General features: G+C 60.4%; 1 protein-coding gene across 6 annotated transcripts; it reads left to right on the top strand.

Annotated features, from left to right (window-relative positions):
- The first annotated feature begins 945 nt into the window (after nt 1-945).
- Nucleotides 946-26,940, top strand: BCL9L (BCL9 like). 6 transcript variants are annotated; one of them, XM_032356366.1, is made up of 11 exons: nt 947-1,731; nt 8,057-8,114; nt 15,087-15,214; nt 16,645-16,746; nt 18,007-18,392; nt 19,062-19,181; nt 21,683-21,893; nt 22,074-22,158; nt 22,242-24,534; nt 25,015-25,296; nt 25,743-26,940. In XM_032356366.1, the coding sequence occupies exons 4-11, from the start codon at nt 16,721-16,723 to the stop codon at nt 26,834-26,836; spliced, it is 4,497 nt and encodes a 1,498-aa protein (XP_032212257.1). In that variant the 5' UTR covers nt 947-1,731; nt 8,057-8,114; nt 15,087-15,214; nt 16,645-16,720; the 3' UTR covers nt 26,837-26,940. The 6 variants fall into 6 exon arrangements, with proteins under 6 accessions (XP_032212261.1, XP_032212257.1, XP_032212260.1 ...); XM_032356369.1 differs by lacking the exon at nt 8,057-8,114; XM_032356365.1 differs by lacking the exon at nt 15,087-15,214.
- The last annotated feature ends 85 nt before the right edge of the window (nt 26,941-27,025 follow it).

The raw sequence follows: 27,025 nt of genomic DNA, 5'->3' as shown, positions 1-27,025 counted from the left end.
CTATAAGGGTTAGGGCTCTCTGGGGACCCAGGAGGGGCCTGGGAAAAGGCAGTGAAACTGAATACCAGGAGCAAACAGGCTTGTTTGTTTTCTTCATTTCTGAAGCAGTCTCGTTAGTGGTTGGTATTAATTTTGGGTGGGAGCAGTAGGATATAAGGAAAGCACCCTGGGACAAGGAGTCCCAAATTCTTCTCCTGGGCTTACCACTTTCTAGCTGTATAACCCTGAGGAGGTCCTTAACTACTATAAGGCTCAGTTTCCCCATCAGTGTAATGGGGCCATAACCTCTTTCTCAAAGGTCAGAGGTAAACACTGACATCACATTTGTGAAACGCTTTTAAAAAGTGCTTTACAATTTCTTATTCATTGCATCTACCCTCTTATAGGGTCGTGTGTGTGTGTGTGTGTGTGTGTGTGTGTGTGTGTGTGTGTAGCACTTTGAGGTTAGGAGTTCTTTGGAGAAGACAAAGATTTTACTTCCACATTTTCTTAGCATCCACTTTGTGCTAAGGACTGAGATGAAAAACATTCAGTCTATGCCCTCAAGGACCTCATGGTCTACTAGGAAAGAAAAATGAATAAAGAGATGCTCGGTTTATAATGAATGTGGGTGGGTACAGTGAAAAGGGATCCAGCAGAGAGAGAGAGAGAGAGAGAGAGAGAGAGAGAGAGAGAGTGTGTGTGTGTGTGTGTGTTGGGGGTTGAGGGGAGTCCAGGGAACTCCCACCCCTTCCAATCAGTGTAGACTGGAGGGTAGGTTTGTGAAACCTCTCTCCAGCCGGGGATGTTGTTGGCGCGCCTCTTCCCCAGTCCTCAGGAATGGGGAGGAGAGGCGGATAGAAGCCCCCTCCCCACCCCCCGGGCCAACCTGCCTCCCGCATCCCGGCCGGGCGCCTTACCGAGTCAGACCACTGGGAGGCTGGGGGAGCCGGGTTGGGCGAGGAGGCGAGAGAGATGGGGGAGCTCTTATTTTGACAGGGGCCTCTCCGGGCTCTGGTATGAAGGCAGAAGGAGGCAGCCAGAGAGCCCCGATGCTTATTCAGGCTGGGGAGAGGAGCCGAGTGGAGGGGCGAGCGAGGCTCCGGCAGCGCAGGGGAACCCGGGGAGGCGGCGGCGCGCGGCGGAGCCAGTGGCCGGACATGCCCTGGACCCGGGGCCGCTGCACCACTGACGCCGCCCGGAGCCAGCCGGCCGGACGCCCGCACGCCTGGGTCCCCCGGCGCCGCGCCGCCCGGGGGCTGCGACCCGGACCCTCGGCGTCCGACCAACAATAAGCGCCCAGACAGCCCCCTCCCCGCCCCGCGCCCGCCGTCCCCGCGGGCCTCGGGGAAAGTGAAAGGAGGAGGAGAAGGAAGGGAGGAAGGAAGGAAGGAAGCAAGGAAGGAAGGAAGGGAGGAGGAGCAGGAGCCGGAGCCGTGAGGTTTGGGGCCGAGACCCCAGCCCCGAGCCCCGGGCCGGGCGGGTGTGCACGCTCTCCCGCCGCTGTCCGGCGCCCACGACCATGCTCGGCGGTTGGGAGGCAGGAACCCAGGCGCCCAGCGACCCCCGGATACCCTCTCCCGGGCCGGGCTGGTATTGAGATCAAGGCGTCCAGGATCAAAAGATCACCGCCTGCCCGCCCCCCTCCGCACCTCCAACTGGCAAGCCGGAGGACCCCAATCCAGTCACCGACCCTGATCTGGTCATGGCGTCCAGCTCCGGTCTGGCGTGAGGACCCCCGACCCGCGCGAGGTGAGGGGTGGGCTGGGGCCGAGGGTGAAAGTCATGCCAGGCGGGCAGAGGCGCGAGGAGGGAGATCCAGTTTGAACTGGGGAGGGGGAACACAGTCTGATTGTCTGTTGCCCTCTGGCACGCACCCCCAGGCTGTTTAAGGTCTGGGGGACTCCCCCAGGGTTAGTGGTGACTACTCTTGGGCCCCCAGTCAGGTTGGCAGCCCCAGAGCTCAGGGGGGAGGGCTTAGGGACAGCCAGGGGACCCTGCCACCCTAGCGCAGAGAACAAGGCCGGCCTTGGGCCAGCTGGAGCAGCAACCCTGCCCTGGGGGCTTCTGGGAGATGTAGTCCCCCTCCCAGGCTCCCCAACCCCTTGGGTCTCACACCCCAGCACTCCTCCCCTGGCTGATGGGAGCCTCCAGAAGGAAGTGCATTAGGATTGGGGATTGCTGGGGTTACCCTCTGCCCCCAAGCAGTACCTAGGAGCAATAGGGGCTGTGACTCCTGGAGTCTCCCCTGCCAAGGATTCTCAGCAGTGTGGGCTTGACTGGGGGGTGGGGCAGTCACACAGTTCCTTGGAGGTGTCCCTGCACTGCTAAGGGGACGCTCCCCCTGCCTTGCTGCTGGGAGCTCCTGGGGGAGGAATATGAGGAAGAGAAGTGAGACTTAAGGCTTTTAGCTTGTCTGGAGTATGCCCTATCCCTGGGCTGCTGGAATTTTGGTTTCTGGAGACACTAAAGTCTATTCTCCCCTTCTCCCTCTGGGCTGCTGAGAAAGAGCATGTCCCTCACAGTCTGGGAGTCTGGAGGGTGTCTTTCTGGAGCAGTGAAGCCAGGATCTGCTTCTGTCTGTCTGTCCAGCCTCCTTCCTTCCGGGTTTTTCTGACACCCCCTCCTCCCGCCTCCCTCAGTCTGTCTGCTGCTTGGGGTGTGTGTCTGTGTCTGGGGAGGGGTGGAGGGGGGCTCTGCTGCAGGGAGGAAGAGTGTTGCTTTGGGAGAGGTGAGCTGGGCATGTGACTGAGCCATGGGATAGGGGCTTGAGGCCCACTTGATCTTCGGCCTTGGTTTCCCGTTTTACCTAGGAAAGCTGTCTTCACACTGTGTCTGCTGGAACCCTACTGATGTCTCTGGGCAGCTCTCTGAGCCTGACCTCCAGGGTGGGTGGCCTTCTACTCCTCTTGTTCTCCCCACTCCTCAGCCTCTCCGGAGAGCAGACACTTCTGCTGGGCCTGGCTTTTCTGCGGCTCCCAGCACGGGTCTTGCCTTCTCTGGGTCAGGACCACGATTTCATGGCCCCAGGGGAAGGCATGATCAGGCCCCGTCTTTCTGTGTCATCTGTGAGGCGACTGGTTTGAAGCCTCAGGATGCAGTGAGAATGGGTCAGGAAGGTGAGGGGTAAGGGAAGTCTGGTAGAAAAGGAAGGTGTTGCCTCCCCAAGGTGATCAGGCTCCTTGGCCTTGGAGAACCAGGCCTGGAAGGCCAGTGTCTAGCCACCTCTCTCTAGAGGCTCCCTGCTTGCCTGTGTTGCTCCTGACTAGGGGTGGGGCCTGGGGGAAGGGTTGATGTTTGAGAAGGGTGCTGGTTTGGGGGTAGAGTACCTATCATCTTCCATCCATGGCAACACTTGTGTTTGGAATAGCAGGGGCCCCATGGCTGGAGATGGGTCCTGGAGGTCCATGTGCGGGTTCAAGATGAGTTTCTAATTACCGGGCTTGAGGGTCAAGGTGGGACGACATTACAGAGTCCTGGGGAAGGTTTGGTGGTCCACAGAAACCTGGGACTAGTGCAACAGTCGTAATGGGGGGACTTGCGAACTTGCTTATTGACCCTGTGCAGGGCGCCTGTGCCTCTGCCTGCGTAGTTCCTGGCCCCCAGCTTCTGGGTACCTGGGTTAAACAGAAGCCCTGGGCTGGAGACTCTGCTTCCCTGAACAAGCAGGACAGTAGCCTTCTGGGCAGAGGCCTAGTGGGTGGCAGTGTGGACTCAGCTGGAATGCCTGGCACCTGCTTTAGATTAAAGAAGATGCCTGCAAAGGGGGGATGCCTGCCTGTGGGGGAGTGGCCGGGATGGAGCCCAGGAGCGGGGTGGAGGGCGAAGAGAACCAGGGTTGCAGGTAGCAGCAGCTCTGGCAGGAGTGGAAGGAGTCGGAACTCACCCAGCTCCGCAGCCCCTCCTCCAGGGAGTATAAGACCGGAGCTGGGGGCACCCCCACACTGCCTCTGGCGCCACAGGCTGAACTTCTGCCCCAGTGCCCAGGGGATGGGGCAGCTAAAGGGAGCCAGGCTGTCTGAGTATCCGTTCTTCCCGGGACTGGGAAAAGCCTGCAAGGAAGTGGGGGGAACACTTTGGGGTTCTTGTTTACTCTTCCTGGGGCTCCTTGGTTGCTGGTGGTGAGGCACCCCAAAAGCCTGGGTACCCAGGGGTGTTGGGGAAATGGCATCCCTTCCTTGTGCCAGGAGCCCTGGGCACTGCCCGGGTGCTGACCTGGGGGGAGGGGGCAGAAGGGGATGGCAGCGTGGGAAAGCGGGCAGCCGTGGGAGCCAAGCGGGTGCAGGCTGGGTGCCGCGGGCAGGGAGCCTCTGCCAGGCCCGCTCTCCCTGGGGTGGGGCTGGCTGTTCCAGGGACTGGCTCAACCTGTTGAGCGCCTGGCTGCTGTAGCTTGGCATGTGTGCCCCTGCCTGCCAGCCCTGGCAGCTGCCCACCATAGCCACACTGGAGGGGCTGCCCCCAGGGATCTGGGGAAAGGCAGCTCAGAGTGGCCAAGGGGCCGGGATGGGTCTGGTAGAGGCTGTTTCCCCAGGTCCAGTCCTCTAACTATCAGAGCTGGGCTGGGGCCAGTTGGAGGGCTAGGTAGCCGGAAGCCAGGAGCTGGGGGGCTAGGCGGAGAAGGCCCCCACAGCGCTCTCGCTCTCGAGGTGCTGCTTGTCCTTTGGATGGGCGGCCCTAAAGGCAGCCTGGAGTTACAGCCTGGAATTTCCTCTGCTGGGTGCCAGGGCCAGGCCTCCAGAGCCCCACCTCCAGCCTGGCCTGACCTCCCCTCCCTGGGAGAGAACTGCCCACTTTCCCTAGAGGCTGGGGGAGGGGCAGTAAGGGCATTCTGCTGCCCTGGGAGGGGAGGGGTGACTTCCTGGGTGTGGGGGTATGTGGCATTGCCTCAGTCTCCCCAAAAGCCCCCCTCCCCATGAAGAAGAGGGAAGCCCCTGGTTCCCCAGGAGCTGTCTCCCACCTTGCTCTGAGTATGGGGAGTCCTGGGTCCCACGGAGGATCTCTGAGCCCTGTGGGGCCCTTGCTGTCCCCCCACCCCCTCGGACCCCTTAGCTTTGGGCCCACCTTTGGGCTCTACTAGCTGGTAAAGGGGAGCCTGGTTGTTACTCTGTAGAGGAGAAGGTGCTGACCACCGCCCGTAAATGGGGGAAGCGGGCACAGGCAGCTTCCCTCTTCCTCTCACTCCTGAGGGGAACGGCAGCCTCCCCTGCCTTCTTACTTTTTCAGTCAGTGGCCAAAGCAGAGTCCTCTCCTTCTTCGCCTCCTTTCCACCCCAGGCCCTTCCTGCTGGTGCCTAGACCACCTGACCCTCCTAACCTTGGTGTCTTTTCCAGGCCCCCCCTCCCTGGGGGGCTGGGATTCCCTCTGCCCCACCCCCTCTCCAAAGGGCTGGTGGCCCTTCGCTGGCCTGCCTTCCCCTCCCCCCTACTCTCCACCCCCCAGCCTCAACTTGGAATGGCCCTGAATCCAGCATTTCCAGCATTTCGAAACCAAGATTGTTTTGAAATCCCTGAGTACTTCTCCACCCCCCTCTGGCTCCCCTCCTCCCCACTAGTCCAGAATTTAGTCCTCTAATCTGACCTCACGCTGTGCATTGCCGGGGTCTGTGTGTGTATGTGAGTTCGAGTGCTAGCACTCAGCCACGTGCATACTACTGTGTGTGTGTGTGTGTGTGTGGTGTGTTTGTGTATCCCAGTGTGGGTATATCTTCTGTCTGTCAGCAGGTCTGTGTGACTGGCCTGTGTCTTTTGTGATTCTGGCTCTCCTCATTCCTTGGGAGTATGGCAGCCTCTGTGGGTCTCGAGGCATTCTTAGGGAGTTTGGGGTTATTTTTAGGAGGTAGAGATCTTGGACGTGTGTCTTTGGGAGTCGTGTCTGCGTCTCAGTTGCATGTCCCAGGGAGTGTCTCTGAGGAGTGTGTGTGCCTGGGGTTGTGTCTCTTCGATGAGTTTATGTGTGTGTAAACATGTGTGTGTGTGTTCTGCTTCTGTTCCTGCTTCTCTCCTCCCTTTGAACATGACTGGTGTGTGTAGTCACAGGTCTCCCCGCAGCAACCTGGGACATGGAGTACTCTGTCCCTTGATAGGGAGATTTCCTGGAGTGGGGCCAAGGCTTCTGGCAGGGCCAGGGTCCTTGGAGAGAAAGTGGTGGCATGGGGAGACTTTGGGATAAACTGCTCCCCTTCCCCCAACTGGGCTCTCTTCCTCTGCCCCTCACAGACACCCAGCACCTTTGGGGTCCCAACACCCTCTTCTTGACCTCATGATACAGTGGTGGGTGATCATAGGGAGGCCAGTCCCCAAAGGAAGAGCTAGGAGAGGGAGTTAAGCCTCCATCCCAGTCACTTGCTTCACTGGGGTTGAGGAAGGGGCCGGCCGCATCAGACCTGGGAGGCTGGTGGCTAATTTAAGATTCAGGAAAGTTGACTTCTTTAGCTAGGGGGAGACAGCAAAACAAGACAAGACATTCATATTTCCAGTCTTTACAGAAGACAGAGGAAGCTAGAATCCTAAGGGGGTGATATTCCACCCCAGAAATACAAGGCATTTGGGGTATTTGGGGTGGGGCCAGCTGCCATTGTAGCCTGGGAAGTCCTTCATGTTTAAGTTCATTCTGCAATTAGACAGTGTTCTACAGTGGGGGAGGAGGCCGGGGGGAGTTTTTTGTTGTTGTTGTTATTTTTTGTTTTTTTTTTCCCCAAAGCAAGGGTGGTGATAACAGAGTTATGTTAGCATGGGATTCGGGCCCCGGAACCCTTGTTAATCTCCTATGACTCAGTATCCCATCCTGGGGTCTCAGGCTCTAATTGAATGCTTTCTTCGAGAAGCACTTGGGTCAGATCAGTGAGGAAGAAGAGGGCCCAGGCAGGGGCTGTTTGTAGGAGTCCAGGGCCTGTGCAGACAGCAGCAAGATGTAGGCAGAGGATAAGCTGTCCCTTCCCCCCACCCCGGTGGCCTCTGGTCCCAGGACACAGTGGGAGGAAGGGAGGCCTAGAGGCACAGGTTGGTACAGTGCTCAGTGACCCAGCAAGGGGAGGGCTTTGGCAAGGAATTTTCAGTTTGTTTCTCAATCTCTGTCTCTGAGACACGCACACACACGTCACTGCAGACACCTTCAGGAGATGAGCCTAGAAAAGTCACCTAGGGGGCGGCAGGGTAGGGCACTACCAGATGGGGCTGTGTGGAACCAGCTTCATTCTGGCAGAAGAGGCCCCGCACCTGCCCTCTTGAACTGGAAGTTGGGCCCAGCTGGAGGTCTCCTACCCAGCTTCCCCTTCCTGGGCCTGGGAGCAACACAGGCTGGACAGGGTTAAGTCTGGTTGGCAGGGACACCCCCCTGCCCCCAGTGCAGAGAGAGAGAGAGAGAGAGAGAAAGAGGGAGGGGTGGTTCGCAGCTTGCTCTAGTTGGCGTCTCTCCCAGAATTCTTCGGAAAAGAACTCCCCTTTGACCCCCAGTACAAACTGAGCCCAGCCACCAGCTTCCCTCCCGCCTGCCTGTGGGAGCTTCACCCAGCCCCCCTCCTACAGAACTGCTAAGCCAGATCCTCTCACCCCAGGCCCTCCCAACCAGGCCGGTGGGGACTTTGCGTCTTCAGGGGACAAGGGGTATAGCCAAAGGGACCACACATGGACACGGGAGAGGCCCCAAATTTATCTCTGACATAGGATGACCCTGGGGCTGGCTGGCACTGAAAGCCAGGGTCCTCTGGTCTCCCCATCCCTTCCCCCAGGACCTCAGGCCAGGTCATGGGAGTCATTGGCCCCGCCTCTGTCGAAGGCATCTTCCAGTGCCTTCTCCTTTCCTGCTTCCAGGATAGGGAGGGGGAGCAGTGTGGTGCAGCAGCTGGGTCAGGCCTGGCTCCCAGCCAATCCACAGAAGTCCTGGAGTGGGGGGGGTGTGTGGTCGTGTCCGAGTAGCTCAGAGACTTCCTGGAGCTGCAGGCTGTGTGTGTGTGTGTGTGTGTGTGTGTGTACACGTTTCTGTGGTGTACATGTTGGGGGAGGGGCTGGGGTTATAGGAGGAGCAGGGCCCTAGATTGCTGGCTTGGGGCTTCTAGCTGTGAGTGACCCTCTCTCCACAGGGAGCCCCCTTCCCAGACCACACCCTTGAGCCTGAGCCCGGCACACGTTACTCCTGAGGTGAGAGCTCCGTGTGCTTGTACCCGCCCTCTGCAGCCTCCTTGCTGCTCTCCTATCTGCTGGTCTCCTGCTTGGCTTTTTGTCTTGGGCACCCTCCTCCTGGCTTTCTGCCCCCACTTCTCCTTTCATTCTCCTGCCCCCAGAGGAGGGGAGCTAGCAGCCTTACAACCTGGAACCTGGGGGGTGGGGCTGGGGCAGGGAGGGGTAAAGCCCCACCCCTGTGAAAGTCCCAGGTCTTCTCAGAGCTGGAATCTTTCCAGGCCCGGGAGGTGGGGAGCTCCTGCCCAATCACCCCTGGAGGGCAAGGTAGGGTTTCCTGGTCATCCCAAGTGCTTGCCCCGCTCTGTCCTGGCTTTGGCCTCCCCCTGCTGAGTCAAAGCCAGGGTGGCTATCAGCCACCGAAATGTGGTTTCTGCCCTGGCTTCCAGACACACACACACACACACACACACACACACACACACACACAAACACGCAGGCACGCTCTCTCCCTACTGCTAACCCCCCCTCCTTCCCTCCCTCCCCTCCTTCCTTACTTAGCAACAACTCCCTGAATTCACAACAAACACGCCTGTAGGCTCCTGGGCTGACTAGGGAAGGCTGTAGAAGGCGGAGGTCTGGGAGGAGGCACGTCTCTCAGACTGTCCTCCGGAGGGAGGGGCTTCTGATCCCCCCACTCTCCTTCCTGGGGGCCCGCTGGAGGCCACTGCCTCTCAGGGACCAGGAGGAAGTCATCCCGTTTCCAACTCAGGCAATGAAAAAAGTGGGGAGCAGTGACAGGTGTGGCTAAGCAGGTGTGGGGGCAGGGCTTGGACTCTACCCTTCATTAGTGAGTCCCACTTGACTTTTGACCCCCACCTGGAGAGGGAGAGGGGTGGCAGACTCCTCTCCAGCCCACCGGTCTCTCTCAGCAGGGGCCCGGTATTGTTGTCATGGTAACTTGCCTGGCTCCCTTCCGACTATTAGGGACCTGGATGGGCGAGGAGGACATAGTGGACTGGGGGTGGGTGGGACTGGGGGCCCCCCTGGAGAACTTTGCTCTCAGGGCACCTGTGCCGAGGGGGTGGGGAGGGGTGCCCTCTCTCTGATCTCTTCCCTGGGCAGGAACTTGTGGTCTCTAGCCAGGACCTGGGGCACATCGGGCGTGGAGGGAGTGTGTGTGGAATGGTGAGGGGCGCCCATTCTCTCGTTAGAGCACTGATACAGGGTGAACTGGTCTCGCAAAATGGTTAAGAACCCAGTTGCGGGCGTGTCTGGGTTCAAATCCCTATTCTTCTCATTCTGGACTGTGTAACTTAGGCAAGTCACCTAACTTCCTTGTGCCTTAAAGTGGGGGATCATAAAAGTACTTTGGTGTAGAGCTGTTGTGAGGATTAAATTAGATCGTGTGTATGTGTAGCGTTCAGGACAGCCTGATGCGATGGCGTAAAATGCTCAGTATGAGGTAGTGAGCCTCCTCTTTGCTCCTAGACATTGCTTTCTACAGGAACTCCTAACCCCACCCCCGGGGGCGCTTTGGCCTGGAAGAACGGTTGGCCATCGGCAGTGGAGGACTGGGGAGTGCGGGTGGGGGTGGGGGAGAACAACCTTCCCAGTACTTTGGACTCGGAGATTCTAAGACCCTTCCAGACTCACTTTCTCACTGCCTCAGTCTCCCCACTGTTGGAGCCAGCTCACATCTTGGGTGCAGGTTCACCAAATGGCCATAGGCCCAGAGAGGGGCCTGGGGGACGTAGGACATGTCCCTCCCTATCTGCCAGTGCTTCTCAGGCTGAGCTCTCCCTCCCCCAGGCTGCTGGCTCAGATCAACTTAGCACCCCTCCCACCCTTCCATCCCTGCTGCTCTGTTCTTGCACCAGGCTGAACGCCACATTCTGTCCTTAAATGGCTTAACTGGCTGCCTCCTCTCCTTCCTGGCCTAAGGGGTCAGGGACCTTCCTTGGGGAGAACAGTGGCAGTGTGGAGCTGTGACATGCATGGCAGCTGTTAGGGCTGCCCCAGGGTCCCCCGGATTCCCTGTACCCTCTGCCTGGGCATTTTCCCCGAGTGTGGCAGAGCAGTGCCCAGGCCTGTGATATGTATAGAAGCCCAGATGGGCATGCCTGGCACCTGCCACGCACAGACGGGCAGGGAGGAGGCATCCTGAAGCTCAGAGGAGGGGTGGGGTCACATCAGTATCCACAGGGGCCAGAGGACTCTTTTCGTGGGCTGCGTGGTAAGTGTGGGCAGTGCTGGAAAGAGTTCTGCTTCAGCCCTGTGTGCCCTGGGGTAGGGTGAGTGCCAAGGAACACGGGGTGAGCAGGGCTTCTGAGGGGAGTGGCATGGAGCCGAGGCTTGGGAACCTCTGGAGGAGGACCCCAGGCGTGGACAGCAGAGTGGACAGACAGCGTTTGGCTCTTCCGGGGAGTGAGTATCCAGGTCTCAGGGGAAAGTGGATTGTAAGATGTGGCAGAAGTGCCTGCGATCCCAGGGATCCTGGGTCTGAGACCTGGGCTTGGTGGCCAGGAACCTTCTCTGGCCTGGTACTGCCCTGGCTCCACGCATCCTTCTGGAACCCTCAGCCCTTCTTCTGGAGCCAGAGAGGACCCTTCCCTTCTATGGGCCTGAAAGTGAGGGCTCTGGGTTGGCCTGGGCCGTGCTGCACTGCTGGGCTGGCCATGCCGCCTATGCCTGGCCCCTGGGGCCTGTTCCTTGGGCAGGCTGGGGCTATTTTTGGGATCGGGCTGGGGCTCTAGGGCTGGTTTCAGATGTTCCAATGTGAACAGGAGAAAATGGGAACAGATGGCTGGAGGGTCCTGCTGGGAGCAGGTTATTTTTAGGGCCTTATTAACCCTTTGGGGGCTTGTGGAGCCACCCTGAGAGGGACAACCCTCTCTAGTTGAGAAGAGGACAAGTCTTTTCCCTGGACCCCTGCTTTCCAGAACTTCCTGCACCAGTTGCTACTCTGGCCCTCTCAGACCCTTCGCTCTTTAAGGACGTGCATGCATGAGGAGAAAGTAGGCTCCAGCTTCCTCCACCCCACGTCCTGCAGGAGATGACCAAGTAGGCAGGGAGAGGGCTGCCTGGCTGGGGCAACTGGGCCACTATTGACGGGAAATCCCCTCTGACTTGCCTCCTGAGGTTTTGAGACACACACCTGAAGCTAAGAGAGTGGATAACTGCTTTCTGGGTTCACACTCTGGTTTTGAGTGTATGTCGGTGAAGTCAGTGATGCCCAGGGAAGAGCTAGCTCTTCCAAGAGAGCAGAAGAGCCACGTCTTTGTACCTGGTCCCCCTTATATGATGTCCTTGGGCCCCATTCCCTTGGATGCTCCAAGGGCAAATGCCTACCTTTATTTACCAAATGCCCATATATCTGGGGGCTACGAGAGGGTAAAGAAGGGGAGGGACATTGTGGCCAAAGGTGGTTTCTTGAGGGCTGAGTATGTCATAGGCATTCTCTGAGCTGGTTTCACTAAGAAAACCATCTTACCCTATACATGTACCCTCACTTAGAAGATGAGGATACAGGTCAGAGGGACAAGTCCTCTAGCTCAGACAGGGCGGGATGTGATTGGCACCTTGTCTCCCTGATCGTGAACCCGGCCCTCGTAGCCCTCATTGCACTCCTGGCCTGGCATCCCAACCCCAGGAGGTAAGGCTTCTGGGGACAGGATCTCTTCAGGGAGCAGGTTTCTGGAATGAGTGTGGGAAAGGAGGCCTGGGGGCAGGGGACCCTGCCTGTCCCTGGTCTCACAATCCCCTAAGCCCTTCTACCCTGAGGGTGCCAGGACTGACACCAGAAACCCCGTTTGGCCTTCCTGTCTTCCCTGCGGGAGGATCATAGGCATACATCCTGTCTCTCAGTCCCCACCCCCACCCCGTCCTGGCCCACAGGCTCCTGCTTCCTGCAGGGTCACGGCCATCTGGATGTCAACGTGGGCAGAGCTGGAGGGCCCTCCAGGTGCTGCTGGGGCCAGGGGTTTGGGCCAGGCAGGCGGGGTGAGGGGGCAGGGAGGATGTGTCTGCCGCTGGCGGTACCTGGGGGAGCAAGCTGAGTGTCGGGCGCTGGGTGAGGTCCCGCCCCGTGGTGCGCTGCTGGCTGTGCCAGCAGTCTGCCCGCACTCTGGTCCTCCCACAATGGCCCCATTGTTCCCAGCCGCCAGGCAGTTTGGAGGAGGTTCCTAGGCCACCCCTACCCCCCCACCAAACAGGGGCCAGATTAACCCCTTGGAGGACAGGCCAGGTGAGGGCCTACAGGGGGCTACCCTGCCCAGTCCTCCCTTCTGGGCCTCCGGGCTTTGGGAAGTCACCTTTCACCCACGTGTACCCAGCGACAGGACCACTGCAGACACCGGGGTCTCCCCCAGGGAGGGAGGAGCACCTAGACCCTCTCCCACCCCCACCGTGGTGCAGGTGCCAGGGGCCAGGAAGTGCCAGTGGGGTGGCAGGCGGAGACCAGATATATTTGGGCCGGTGGGGCTAATTCCAGCCACCACTGCCTGCCCTACTGGCTCCTGAGCTCCTTTCCTTCCTGTGAAACCAGAGCTGGGTTGGGCCTAGCTCAGGATTTCGGTGGATTTAAAGAGGCAGCACCATCCCTGCCAGCCTGGCTTCCTCTCCCCCTCCCCAGGTAGGGTCTGGGGCAGAGAGAGGACTGAAGAGAACTTCTGGCTCTTGCCTTGCCCCGGGCTAACCCTGGGCCCTTACCCCGGTTGGGGGTACCAGGCTCTTGGCAGCTCCTCTCTCCCAGAGCTTTGGGCGGGTGGGGTGGGCGGGGGTGGGCTGTGGTTTCCTGTGTTGGCTGTTTGTGCCTGGCCCAGAGTGCCCGCCGCCTGCCTGGGCTTCCTGCCCTGTCTTGTTTCCTTGTGCCCCCCACCCTCCCTTCCCCCTCCGCCCTGAGGGAGGGAGCAGCCAGGGACTGGGCAGCAGCCTTTGGGGGCACCCCACTGCCAAGGCATGACTGCGTCCCAAGGTCTGGCCACCTTGGCACTGGCTGAGGGAGCCAAGAGAGGTGACTTCAAGCTTGTCTAGGCAATGCCACTTGTCTTACAGACTCCAGAAGGGACAGTGGGCACCAGAATGGGCAGAACACCCCCTTCTCCCCAGAAGCACCTTGTTCAGAGACCCCGACCAAAGTAGTCTGGGACTAGGAGTTCCCACAGAACTGCAGGACTGGGGTTGCCTGGCAACACTCTGGGGCTGCAGGTGGGGCAAGGTGGTTTGTCAACCAGACAAAAATGATTGATTTGCATGGTCTCCTTTGGCAAGAGGTGGGGTTGGGGAAAGTGGGAAGAGCTGCCAGGAGCCAGGGTGAGGGGAAGGCCTCCGAGGACCCACACAGAGGGTCCCAGAGCAATACCTTGGTCCTCGAGCAGATTTCCTGCTGGGCTGTGAATCCTTGACCTCCCCACTTGGGCTGAGTCACCACCTCAGGAAGAGGAAGTGACCTGGGTGGTAGAGGAGAGCTTCTAGGGACCAAGGAGTCCAGAAACCCAGGGGAAAAGGGACCCAGCCCTTGTCTTGGGAGCTGCATCTCCTTGAGATTATAATTCCAATTATAATTCCACCCCGATGGCTCACGGAGGGCCTGAGCAGCCCATTTCTTCTCTATAGAGGAGTCTGCCCACCATGCTGGGGAGCATGAAGCCTCCAAACCATTTTCTTTCTTTTTTTTTAAGATTTTATTTATTTATTTGACAGAGAGAGATCACAAGTAGGCAGAGAGGCAGGCAGAGAGAAAGAGGAGGAAGCAGGCTCCCCGCCGAGCAGAGAGCCTGATGCGGGACTCGAACCCAGGACCCTGAGATCATGACCTGAGCTGAAGGCAGTGGCTTAACCCACTGAGCCACCCAGGTGCCCCTCCAAACCATTTTCTTGTTTCCTCTCTTGGGTGGTTTTGAGCTAGGCAATGAGGCCAGTGGGCCAGCTGGAGAACCAAGCAGGGGGTCCCAGCGCTGGGGCAGCTGAAAATAGGTTGCCACTGGTGTGTGAATGCCCATTATACCTGTGCTGGTTCTGTGTTGAGCCTCCATTGAAGGCATCCGTGGAAGCCTTCCTGATCTCCCTCCCCGCACCGGGGTCAGGTCCACCAGCTCCCCCTAACGCCCTAGGGAAGGCCATGGGGAAGCAGCTGACCTCAGGCTCTTTGTCTCAACAGCCTCCTGGTTTGTGCCCCTGGCCCTTTGCTCCTGCTTGTGAGCACAAGTCACCACTCCAGCGTCCCATGCCTTTCCTTTCCCTCATCCCAGGCGCTCCTGCTCCTGTGCCGGGAGGCCCCCTTCACTCCCAGCACCCACCAGGAGTTAGCCACCCCCCATCCCTAGGCCCTCCAGGTGTCTTGGGGGGAGCTGAGTGTGTAGAGGAGGAATGGTCTTTGGGAGCCCCTGCAAACTCCTGAGGGGGTAGGGGGGAGGTGTGAGATGGGAAAGTCCTGACTCATCTGTGCTTGACTCAGCTCGCCCTGCGGTGGGGTGGGAGCGAGGGGGTGGAGTTGGAGAGGGGAGGGCCACTCCAAGATCCTTCTGAGGACTGACTGGGGACACCAGAGAGAACTAATTTTCTAACAGCCCCTTCCCAAAATATTCCAAGTCCCAACATTTGAAGCTGTAAACACAGGAGGTAGTGCGGGCGGGCCCAGTGGCTAGAAGCCCACCTTTCTGGTGCCGGCTCAGATGAGGAGTCTTGACTTCAAGGGCGGGGGGAGGAGACACTGAAGTTGGGGTGGGGGAAGCCCCAGGAATGGGGTCTTGGAGCTGCCACATACTGGTCACATGACCCAGGGGCACACGGATTCCTTTTGGCACACCTCAGTTTCTTTCTGGTGAAATGGGGATAATAATACTACTGTCTCTTTAGGTGATAGGTAGTTTTGAGGACTTTGGTGGTGAAGGTGCGAGCTTGACTGAGAAGCGTCAGGCCACAGGCCCCGTCCCTAAGCCCAGGTCCCTCTCCAGCCCTCCTCTTAACTGCTTCTGCTCTAACCTGTTGCAGGAGATTGGGGGCTGGCGGAGGGAGGTTTCCCAGCCGGCCCTGGACTTTGGAACCGTCCCCTGAGGAGCCTCTCTTCCCGGAGGGAGACCTAGAAAAGGGAAGGCCAATACGCCTGGGGTTAATTTAGGGTTAGACTCCCACAGGGTTAGGGGTGGGTGGGGGCCTCGCCTCCGCGTCCAGCCCAGCCTCCAGCAGCCCCGCTGGGAGCGGCGAGAGTGCGCACCGGTGTCACGCTGGGCGGATCACGAGGGCGAGGCTGGGCCCAAGTCTCTCCCCCCTCCCCCCTCCCCCCCTCGATCGGTGGGGCGGGGGAGCGCAGGGCAGGGGGCGGTTGGGTGAGGCTTCTGTGTTTGCGTGAGTCTGTTGGTGTATCTATGGCCTCGCGTGTATATGTGTACGCGCGCGTGTGTTCCTTTGTCACTACCAGGCTCAACTTTCTCTGGTTCCCTTGGGGCCGGGTCTCAGTCTTTTCATCCGTTCCATGAGTCGGCGCGCTCCCTCTCTGCCGTCGGGCAGCTTGGGCGGCTGCGGGTGCCCCAGGCTGATTCCGTGCTCCTGCTTGGGCCAGCGCCTCCCTCGCCCTCCAGCACACCTCCGCGGGTCGGCGTGGGCGCGCCTCTAGTTTCCTGGGCTCCGTGCGTGTCTTTGTCTCCCCGTCCACGTGTGAGCTGTGAGTGTGTGTGAGTCAGAGTTCGGGTGCTTGCGGGTCTCGGCGCCCCTGCCAGGCGGCGCCCAGGGCTAGGCCGAACCCCGGCCCGCAGCCGCCGCCGCCGCCCCGCCCAGCCCCTGGCCGCACTTGGCCGGGTGTCTGTCCGTGCGGCGCGTGCGGGGCCCGGCGAGGCACGCTGCAGTCCTGTCCGTCTCCCGCTCCCTCTCTCGCTCGCTCGCTCGCTGGCTCCCTCGCTCGCTCTGCCTCTCCGCTCGGGCTCTGCCGAAGGGGGCGGGGTGGGGTGCAGGGGCGGGGGGGGGGAGGGGAGGCTCCTGCATTCTTGCGGTCGGGGAGGAATCTGAGCCAGCGTTACTGGTCTCCAGAAGAGCCCAGCTGCAGCCCCGGGGCCCCGCCAGGCCTCTCGCTGCCCGCCCGGGCCTGCTGGAATGGGCACGGGCTAGGCCTCGAGCTGGGGGCGGGGCGGGGCATTGCCCCTACCCAGGCCGCCTCGGCGCCTGGGGGCGCCCTGGGGGCGGGGCGAGAGGAGTACCCCATCCGGGGTGAGGGGCGTGCCTGGGAGCGGGAGTCCCCCAAGGGGCCAGAGCAGACCTCACGGCCGCCTCACGCGGGCGCCTTTGCAACCTATCCTTTTAGTGACTTCTGCCTCTGCCGCCCGGGGAAAGGGGGGCCCTGCTAGAGACTGCAAGCTCCCTGAGGGTCAGGTGCGGGAGGGATGGGGATACAATCGGCCTCTAGGATAGAGACCCCACCTAGTAGTCCTCCCTTTCCATTCCCACCTTACCCTGTCTAGTTCCCTAGTCCTAGGGCTGTTGGGTCCTCCCTTCTCCCCTCCCCTCCTACACCCCCTCCCCAAGTCACAAGTTTTCTCTTTGGGGCTTGTTGCTGCAGTCCGTGCTCCAGTACCGAGTACCTGGCTGGGCCCTGGGCACGCACAGGGGCCGTAGCCCCACTGTGTGTGGGAGCCATGAGGATCCTGGCTAACAAGACAAGGTGTGTGGGTGTCGTGGAGGGCGGGAAGTGTGTGTGTGTGTGGAGTGCGGGGGAAGGGAAGGGCCCAGTGATCATGGGGCTGAGATGTGCTGGCTTGGACAGTGAGCCCTATGGCCACTTGGCTTCTAAGGCCACTGGTGGGCTAAAGGGGGGTCAGAATGGGATGGCCTGCCCTGAGGCAGGAGCCCACAGCCTTCATGTCTGGTCCCAGGGGACAGAGGGCAGTGGCAATCAACTAGGCCTGCTGTTCTAGTCCCTCTCAGCCCTTGCCTCCTAAAAAACGCTTTGAGCAGACCCCGGCCCACCCCACTGTCGGGTCCAGTGGCGCCCTCTGGCCTCAAGTCTAGCTGGGGGTGGAAGCTGGAGGGAGGGGCGGTGCCTGCCTCCCTCCTCTTCCCCAGGAGAAGCCGGCAGACAGGGCCAGGCGGCAGCAGCAGGACAGCAGAGCTGAAATAAATCTGAGCTGGTGTGGAATGAGGGGGGATAAATATCCTCTCCCGTGATGTGATCTTTCCAGCGGCTATTAATAGGTCTCCGGGGAGGGGGAGGCGGTGGGGGGAGCGGGCTGGAGCTTAAAGGGCCCGCAGCCTGGCTGCAGGAATCCTTGGCTTCCAGCTTCGCTCCAGTCTGCTCTGCACACCGCGCCCCTCCCCCTTCCCTCCTGCTCCTGCCTGCCTGCCAGCCCTGCTGGTGGACCCCCTTCAGGCTTTCCCCTCCTGCTCTGAGGAGCTGTCTGGACCAGTGGGTACCACTCTGCAGTGTGCTTGTCCCCACGTCCCCAGGGGACTAGGGCTGAGGCATGAGCAGTGACCCTCGGGTCCTGTGCCCCTTACCTGCGGGTGTGGAACACATCAAAGTTGAGGATTAGGACCTTGGAAGGAGTCTGGAGAGAGCAAACCCTGAAAGAGATGTTCAGATGTTGGTCAGGTGCTAGTTGGGGGGAGTTGCTGGGAGGCTTGCTGTCCGATGAATGTTGGGGGTGGGGGTGGATTCTGCCTCCCCAGGCCCTGGTTTGTACTTGAATTGTGGGGTCTGAGAGGTGGAGAGGATTGCCCTATCTTCACTCCCCAAGGTGGAGAAAGGCATCAGCCCTTGTCTGAGGGACCACAGGAGGAGATAGGGAATAGCTGGTGGTCTTAACACGCTCCTTGCCCCCCGCGCCCATTACCATTAAGTGAGGCAGGATGGGGACGGTTAAAATGCAGGCATGCTAGGCCCCTAGCAAGATTAACCTTTTGTGTTTCTCCCACCTTGTCCCAGGTTACCCCACCCCAGGAGGAGAGAAGCTCCAGGGAGCCCGCCGCTGTCCCCGCGCGGCCACTGCCCCCCAGCCCCAGCCAAGCCAATGCACCCAGAAAATAAGTTGACCAATCATGGCAAGACAGGGAATGGAGGGGCCCAATCCCAGCACCAGAATGTGAACCAAGGACCCACCTGCAACCTGGGCCCGAAGGGCGTGGGGGCGGGGAGCCATGGGGCCAAGGCCAACCAGATCTCACCCAGCAACTCAAGTCTGAAGAACCCCCAAGCAGGGGTGCCCCCTTTCAGCTCACTCAAAGGCAAGGTGAAGAGGGAGCGGAGCGTGTCTGTGGACTCTGGAGAGCAGCGAGAGGCTGGGACCCCATCCCTGGATTCAGAGGCCAAAGGTACCCCATTTCCTGATTCCTAAGACCCCAGTATGTTCCAGTCCAAGGCCCACGCTTGCTGCCCCCTTTGCCTAATCCTTTTCCCTTGCTTCTCTCCAGCATTTATGCGGGGTCACCTTTCTCTTACCCCCGTTATACCCACTGGCTTGGCCATTCTCTCAGGAGCAGGGGTGGCCAGGGTGGGGCCTTGTTATCTTCAGGTGCCACCCATGGAGGGGCCACACAGCGTGATGGTCAGCCTCATTCCTCTCTGGAGGGGGAGAGGGAGGTGCTCTGGGGTGAGGAGCAGACCCACACACCTCCTAAGGAACCTCCTGGTATCCCATCTGGTGGGAGTCTTTGAGCAGGCTCTGGGGCCTACAAGGGTAGCAGTGGCTCTCCCCTCCCTCACCACCCCCCCAGCCCTAATTAGAACCAGTTGTGGTTGGGGATTATGCTGTGCTTGGTGCTGGGTGGGGGAAGGGAGACAGGCAGCGGGGCTGGAGAGAGAAATCAGAAACAAATGGTGTGGTGGGGGCCAAGGGCTGGCAAAGTGCCCACCATGGCCTGGACAGTGCCCTCTTAGGGTGGGACATCTGGGAGAATGGGCCCATGGAGACCCTGGCTGTGGGAGGACGGGGCCTCTGGGCACTTGGTTTGACCCCTGCCCGCCTTGTCCTGCCTGGGCAGAGGTGGCACCCCGGAGTAAGCGGCGGTGTGTGCTGGAGCGGAAGCAGCCATACAGCGGGGACGAATGGTGCTCAGGACCCGACAGCGAGGAGGACGACAAGCCCATTGGGGCCACCCACAGTGAGTGCCCATTGCTGCCAGGATCTTGTGGCCCATGGTGCCCCAGGGACATGTCTGCCCTGAGGGAGCCTCCCTCTCCTCACCTTCAAAGGCCTGAGTCTGAGATAGAGCAAGGGCCAGAACCCAGACTACTTCTTTCCCGTCTCACCTGTCACTCGGTCCCTCCCTACGCTGTGACAGCTTAGCCCCTGCCTTCCAGGTGCTCAGCGAGCCCCTCTTCCTAGGGACAGAGGTGGAGTGGGGTAGCCCCTCCTGGCCGTACCACCTCCACCTCCTCCCATGAATTCGTGGCCTCTGCTGCCACCTACTGGTCAGTAGAGGGAGGGTGGCGAGCGTCCTGCATTGCTGGGAGCCAGACAGTTGGTTCAGAAGTCTGGCTGAGCCTGGGTGGGAGCTGACCTTGGCTCTGTCTCTGGCTCCCATCCCCAGCCTCTGACTGACGGCTGGCAAATGCCTAGCGTGCATCACCAGGACGAGGTGTGGGTGTGGGTGGATGCCCACCCTTCTCATTCTTTTATTGACCAGTGTGTATTTGGGCCTTGCTCAAATAATGGGGAGAACTGGACACTCTTTCACTCTTGGGAAGCCCGAACACATTTATTGGGTGATTTCCCTCAAAGCTGACTTCTCTTTGAGGGGAGAAACAACTTAATGCCGGTGAACTAGCCAGAGAATGTTAAATTGTGACCTGCTCGGTGGGCTGGGACCCTAGAAAGTAGGAAGGAAAAAATGTTCTGGCTCCTTTGCTACTTTGTTTAATCCTTCCAATAGCCCTGGGAAGTAGGTGTGGTTACGGTTAAGATGCCTGTTGCCTGGTCACAGGCCAAGCAGATGTTTTTGGAAGGAGTGGACCATGTCTGTGGAGGTGGGGTGTACAGGCTGGAACTTTAAAGGTCCTCTGGTCCCAGGTGCCACCCCATGGGACTGGCCGTCCACGAGCCCCTCTGAACCCATCAGGGACAGATGGGGGTGGTCACTGCCTCCTGGGACCCACAGCCCCCATCAGTTCGCTTTTATAACTTTAGACTGCCAGGATGTAGAAACGTTGGAAGAAACAGGGAAATACGGAGAAGGTGCTACCATCCCGTCCCCAGCACTAAGGCAACCACTGATACTATTTTATTTGTAGTTGCCAAGATGTTCTCAGAGAGTTCTTATCTTGGGGGCAGCCGATATAGCGGCTAATAGCGCAGACGCTGCAGTCACACAACTTTGGTTGGTATCTTGGATCTCCCATTTATTATTTGTGTGAGTTTGGGAAAGGGTCCCAGTTTCCTCATCTATAGGAATGGATTTCTTCACAGGATTGGTGGGAGGAGTAAATGACTTGCTACATGTGACACTTACAACACTGCTCGTTTTCATTATTGTTATTGTACTAGAAAGTTCCTTATTGGAATAAAGCCTGCCTCCCTCCTGTAACTTGTACCCGGGAGTCCTAGCTCTGTGTACGGAATATTATGCACCTTCCTATTCCAGGACAGCCCTCACACACTGAGGCCAGCTCTCAGGCCCCCCAGCCCCCAAGCTTTTGTCTCTGTTATTCTGTGCAGAATTTGTTTATCTTGGCATGGGAGTGGGTCGGTCCACTGACTTACCTAGTCTCGTTAATGACCACGCGTAGATCTTTTGGGGGCTTGGACTTCGGTCTACTTTGTGACCATGGGACAGACATCATTTGGTGCTCAGGGTGGTCAGTCTACGCCGGGAGGGCACCCACTATGCCAGTCTTTTCTAACTCTGTTTTCTAAGTGATTTTTGTTGTTGTTGGCGACATATTTCTGAAGTTGCTGTAAAAATAGATTTCTTTGACATGTCCCGCTGTGCAGAGCAGGGAGTTAGTGTTCCCATTTTATAGATGAAGCAACAGAGGTTTAAAGGGATGAGCTGTCTTGTTCCTAAGGGCACAGAGTCCGTTAGTGGTGAGCTAGAATGCAAAACCAGTTATCATTTGACTCATCAATCTGTGCAGTCTCTTGGCCTTCTCGCCTCACCTGGTCAGAGCATTTGCAGGTGCACACACCCCGCCACACACACCTGTAGTCTGTGGGCTCAGAACAGGCCTTTGGAGTCCCAGCCCAGGTTCAGATCCCGGTTCGGCACTGATGGGCTGTGTCATGTCGGGTGAGTTAATGTCATTCCTCCAGAGTTGTTTCCTCCTCTGTAAAGCAGAGTGTAGGACACCTGCCTTCCAGGGATGTTGTGGTCAGAGGGAATCACATCTGTAAGTGTCCTTTGGGATGCCACGCACAGGGGAGCCTGTTCCATTTCCCCTCCCCCTCATCTCCATATGGTCCCCATGATTTCTGTCCTGGTTGAAGATGTCTAGGGCAAGTAAGCGTGGACACCAGGCACGTACCACCGGAGTGTGGCAACAGATCACCTAGCTGGCCTGAGCTGAAAGGCAGTGAGCCTGCCTGGGATGGGGTGGGGGGCAGCGCCAGCGGGCTCTCCTCTCTGAGTCGAGGCTGCTTACCCGGCTTCTCTCCTCTCTCCTGCAGACTGTAATGTAGCAGACCCAGCCATGACGGCCCCACAGCTGGGTCCCGGCCAAGCCGCCCAACTTCCCCTCAGCGAGAGCAGCGCTCCAGGACCCCCACATGGGCCGCCGCCTGGCCTCCGGCCAGACGCCCCTGGGGGTGGGGGTGGGGGTGTCCCCGGCAAGCCTCCCTCACAGTACGTGTACGTCTTCACCACCCACCTGGCCAACACGTAAGTGCCTCGGGGCAGGCCCAGCCTGCTCTGTGCCCCCTCAGCCTGCAGTCCTGAGTGTCGGCCTGCAGGGAGCCAGGGCTGGGCTGGGCTAGGTGGGGGAAGGGCAAGAGCTCCCCCCTACCCTCCCACCAGCCCACCTGCCTCCCTGACCGATTTGTGCCTGACCCTTCTGTGCAGGGCCGCCGAGGCCGTACTGCAGGGCCGGGCTGACTCCATCCTTGCCTACCACCAGCAGAACGTGCCCCGGGCCAAGCTGGACCAGGTGAGTGGGGCGCCTCTGAGAATAGTGGGATTGGCTGGTGCCTCCCCTTGCCTGGCTCATGCTCCGCCTCTGTCCTCCCACAGGCCCCGAAAGTGCCACCTACCCCAGAGCCGCTACCCTTAAGCACGCCATCTGCGGGCACCCCGCAGTCCCAGGCCCCTCCGCTGCCACCACCGCCCCCATCGGCCCCCAGCAGCGCTCCACCCACTCTGCCTTCAGATGGGCCACCTGAAGACGCCAGTCAGGACCTGACACCCAACTCGGTGGGAGCAGCCAGCACGGGCGGTGGCGCCGGGGGCACCCACCCTAACACCCCCACAGCTGCCACCGCCAGCAACCCGCTGCCTCCAGGAGGAGACCCCGGTGGTGCCCCTGGCCCTGCCCTGCTCGCGGAGGCTGCCCCCACAGGAAATGGGCAACGGAGCCTGGTGGGCTCTGAGGGCCTGTCCAAGGAGCAGCTGGAGCACCGGGAGCGTTCCCTCCAGACACTGCGGGACATTGAGCGGCTGTTGCTCCGCAGCGGGGAGACGGAGCCCTTCCTCAAGGGACCCCCAGGAGGAGCCGGCGAGGGGGGACCACCAGCACAAGCCCCTCCTGCCCCCCAGCAGCCCCCCACGGCCCCTCCCAGTGGGCTGAAAAAGTATGAGGAGCCCTTGCAGTCTATGATTTCACAGACGCAGAGCCTGGGGGGACCCCCGCTGGAGCATGAGGTGCCTGGGCACCCCCCAGGCGGGGACATGGGGCAGCAGATGAACATGATGATGCAGAGGCTGGGCCAGGACAGCCTGACACCAGAGCAGGTGGCCTGGCGCAAGCTGCAGGAAGAGTACTACGAGGAGAAGCGGCGGAAGGAAGAGCAGATAGGGCTGCATGGGGGCCGCCCCCTGCAAGACATGATGGGCATGGGGGGCATGATGGTGAGGGGGCCACCGCCTCCCTACCACAGCAAGCCTGGGGATCAGTGGCCCCCTGGCATGGGTGCACCGCTGCGGGGCCCCATGGATGTCCAAGATCCCATGCAGCTCCGGGGTGGACCTCCCTTTCCCGGCCCCCGTTTCCCAGGCAACCAGATGCAACGGGTGCCTGGTTTTGGAGGCATGCAGGGGATGCCCATGGAGGTGCCCATGAATGCTATGCAGAGGCCTGTGAGGCCAGGTATGGGCTGGACCGAAGACTTGCCCCCCATGGGGGGGCCAAGTAATTTTGCCCAGAATGCCGTGCCCTACCCTGGTGGGCAGGGTGAAGCGGAACGATTCATGACCCCCCGGGTCCGGGAGGAGCTGCTGCGGCACCAGCTGCTGGAGAAGCGGTCGATGGGCATGCAGCGCCCCCTGGGCATGGCGGGTGGTGCCATGGGGCAGGGCATGGAGATGGAGCGGATGATGCAGGCACACCGACAGATGGAGCCGGCCATGTTTCCTGGGCAGATGGCTGGTGGCGAGGGCCTGGCAGGCACCCCCATGGGCATGGAGTTCGGCGGAGGCCGGGGCCTCCTGAGTCCCCCCATGGGGCAGTCTGGGCTGAGAGAGGTGGACCCTCCCATGGGGCCGGGCAACCTCAACATGAACATGAATGTGAACATGAACATGAACATGAACTTGAATGTCCAGATGACCCCACAGCAGCAGATGCTGATGTCACAGAAGATGCGGGGCCCCGGGGACATGATGGGGCCGCAGGGCCTCAGTCCTGAGGAGATGGCCCGGGTGCGGGCCCAGAACAGCAGCGGTGGCATGATGGGTGGCCCACAGAAGATGCTTATGCCCTCGCAGTTCCCCAACCAGGGCCAGCAGGGATTCTCTGGGGGCCAGGGGCCCTTCCAAGCCATGCCCCAGGACATGGGCAATACCCAAGACATGTTCAGTCCCGATCAGAGCTCAATGCCCATGGGTAACGTGGGCACCACCCGGCTCAGCCACATGCCCCTTCCCCCTGCATCCAATCCTCCCGGGTCCGTGCATTCGGCCCCCAACCGGGGGCTGGGCAGACGGCCTTCAGACCTCACCATCAGTATTAATCAGATGGGCTCGCCCGGCATGGGGCACCTGAAGTCGCCCACCCTGAGCCAGGTGCACTCGCCCCTGGTCACCTCGCCCTCCGCCAACCTCAAGTCACCCCAGACCCCCTCACAGATGGTGCCCTTGCCTTCGGCTAACCCGCCGGGACCTCTCAAGTCGCCACAGGTCCTCAGCTCCTCCCTCAGTGTCCGTTCGCCCACTGGCTCGCCCAGCAGGCTCAAGTCTCCTTCCGTGGCGGTGCCTTCTCCCGGCTGGGTCGCCTCACCCAAGACAGCCATGCCCAGCCCTGGGGTCCCCCAGAACAAGCAGCCGCCTCTCAACATGAACTCTTCCACCACCCTGGGCAGCATGGAACAGGGTGAGTCAGCTGAGCCAGGCCGTGGGGTCGGGGGTAGGGGAGGGGACGCGACTCTGGCACTGGGGACCTGGGAGGGGAGCGGTGTGGTGTGTTCTTACTGGGGCAGGTGAGTGCGCAAAGGCATCTGTGCGGGGCGCAGAGGCGGACACTGCTTGAGGGACACACGTCAGCAACTGAGTGTGAGCTTCCACAAGGAGTGCCATGGGGCTCTGCCAGGCATTTGGAGGGGGTTGCTCTTGGGCTGTCTGCACTGTCTGGGGGCCCCGAGGCTGCAGGAGCTGCCCGAAGCAATGGGGCAATGGTGGCAATGGTGGGCAATGGTGATAATGGGTTGAGCAGAACACTGGAGTAGAGGTGTGCCTGGTGGAGTCAGGAGATTTGGGGGCTGGCCTCTTCCTAGCCTACCATGTATGTGAACCGCCAAACTCGTCTTCCCCTCCCCGGTTACCCGCCGCTCTTTCTGTCTCCCTGCTTCTGTAGGTGCCCTCCCGCCTAGTGGCCCCCGGAGCAGCTCCTCAGCGCCTCCCGCCAACCCTCCCAGCGGCCTCATGAACCCCAGCCTGCCATTCACTTCCTCCCCAGACCCCACGCCTTCCCAGAACCCCCTGTCACTGATGATGTCCCAGATGTCCAAGTACGCCATGCCCAGCTCCACCCCGCTCTACCACAACGCCATCAAGACCATCGCCACCTCTGACGATGAGCTGCTGCCTGACCGACCCCTGCTCCCGCCTCCGCCACCTCCGCAGGGCTCTGGGCCAGGTGCGAGGCCAGAAGGGGGTGCGGGGAGAAGAGGACCTGGGGGTGGGCCCCGGGTGTGGGAAGAGCTGCCACGGCCAGCTGTTGCCCCTGTGGTTATGCTGGCTCTCCTGTGCTCCCAGCGGGCCCTGGGAGTGGGAGGGTGATGTCCCAGGTCAGGTTTCCTCTTGACATGGAGTAAAACCAAGCCCAGGGCAGCGGAGTATCGTTTCCGACATCTGGTGAGTGACATTGTCTGTGGCAGACTGGACCAGAACTCGGGTCTCTTGGCTTCTAAACTGCATGCCTGAAGTCTGTGTCCCTGTGGCCAGCACAGGCCCATGGTAGAGGCCCTTACCTCTGTTGGCATGAGCCTGGCTGGGGTGGGGGAGGGTAAGAACTGAGTCCCGCAGCCTTCCCCAGCATGGCGCACACAGCTCCTGACCCCTTTTTCCTCTCTCTCGCCACAGGGATCAGCAATAACCAGCCCAACCAGATGCACCTGAACTCCGCTGCTGCCCAGAGCCCAATGGGCATGAACCTGCCAGGCCAGCAGCCCCTGTCCCATGAACCCCCACCTACTATGTTGCCCTCCCCTACCCCTTTGGGGTCCAACATTCCACTGCACCCCAATGCGCAGGGGACAGGAGGGCCCCCTCAAAACTCGATGATGCTGCCTCCAGGGGGCCCAGACTCCCTGAATGCCCCCTGTGGCCCAGTGCCCAGCTCCTCCCAGATGATGCCCTTCCCCCCTCGGCTGCAGCAGCCCCATGGTGCCATGGCCCCCAGCGGAGGTGGGGGCGGGGGGCCCGGCCTGCAGCAGCACTACCCTTCCAGCATGCCTCTGCCCCCAGAGGACCTGCCTAGCCAGCCGCCGGGCCCCATACCCCCTCAACAGCACCTGATGGGCAAAGGCATGGCTGGGCGCATGGGTGACGCCTACCCCCCGGGCGTGCTCCCTGGGGTGGCGTCAGTGCTGAGCGACCCCGAGCTGAGCGAGGTGATCCGGCCCACCCCGACGGGGATCCCTGAATTCGACTTATCGAGGATCATCCCCTCTGAGAAGCCAAGCAGCACCCTCCAATACTTTCCCAAGAGTGAGAACCAGCCCCCCAAGGCCCAGCCCCCCAATCTGCATCTCATGAACCTGCAGAACATGATGGCGGAGCAGACCCCCTCACGGCCCCCCAACCTCCCGGGCCAGCAAGGCGTCCAGCGGGGTCTCAACATGTCTATGTGCCACCCTGGACAGATGTCCTTGCTGGGCAGGACAGGTGTGCCCCCCCAGCAGGGCGTGGTGCCCCATGGCCTGCACCAGGGAGTCATGTCCCCGCCACAAGGTCTCATGACCCAGCAGAATTTCATGCTGATGAAGCAGCGGGGAGTGGGGGGGGAGGTCTACAGCCAGCCCCCCCACATGCTCTCCCCACAGGGCTCCCTCATGGGCCCCCCGCCCCAGCAGAACCTCATGGTGTCACACCCACTGCGGCAGCGCAGTGTGTCTCTGGACAGTCAGATGGGCTACCTCCCAGCGCCGGGCAGCATGGCCAACCTGCCCTTCTAGCAGTCCCCTGGGGCGGGTGGCTAGAGCTGGGGCGGTCCCGCAAATATGATACCCTTAAAGAAGTTCCTTCCCCTCCAGTGTTGGGATGGCCTGGGTCAAGGGGTGGGGTGGATGGGGTGGGAGGGGCTTGTGTGGGGAGTGGCATTTGTGGAAACCAGACTTGCCGGCAGCTTGGGGGGAGGTGGCAGA

The sequence above is a fragment of the Mustela erminea genome, chromosome 9, assembly GCF_009829155.1.
Source record: "Mustela erminea isolate mMusErm1 chromosome 9, mMusErm1.Pri, whole genome shotgun sequence".
Classification (NCBI taxonomy): Eukaryota; Metazoa; Chordata; class Mammalia; order Carnivora; family Mustelidae; genus Mustela; species Mustela erminea.
The sequence above is the reverse complement of the archived record's forward strand: the minus strand, read 5'-3'. Positions and strand labels throughout refer to the sequence as shown.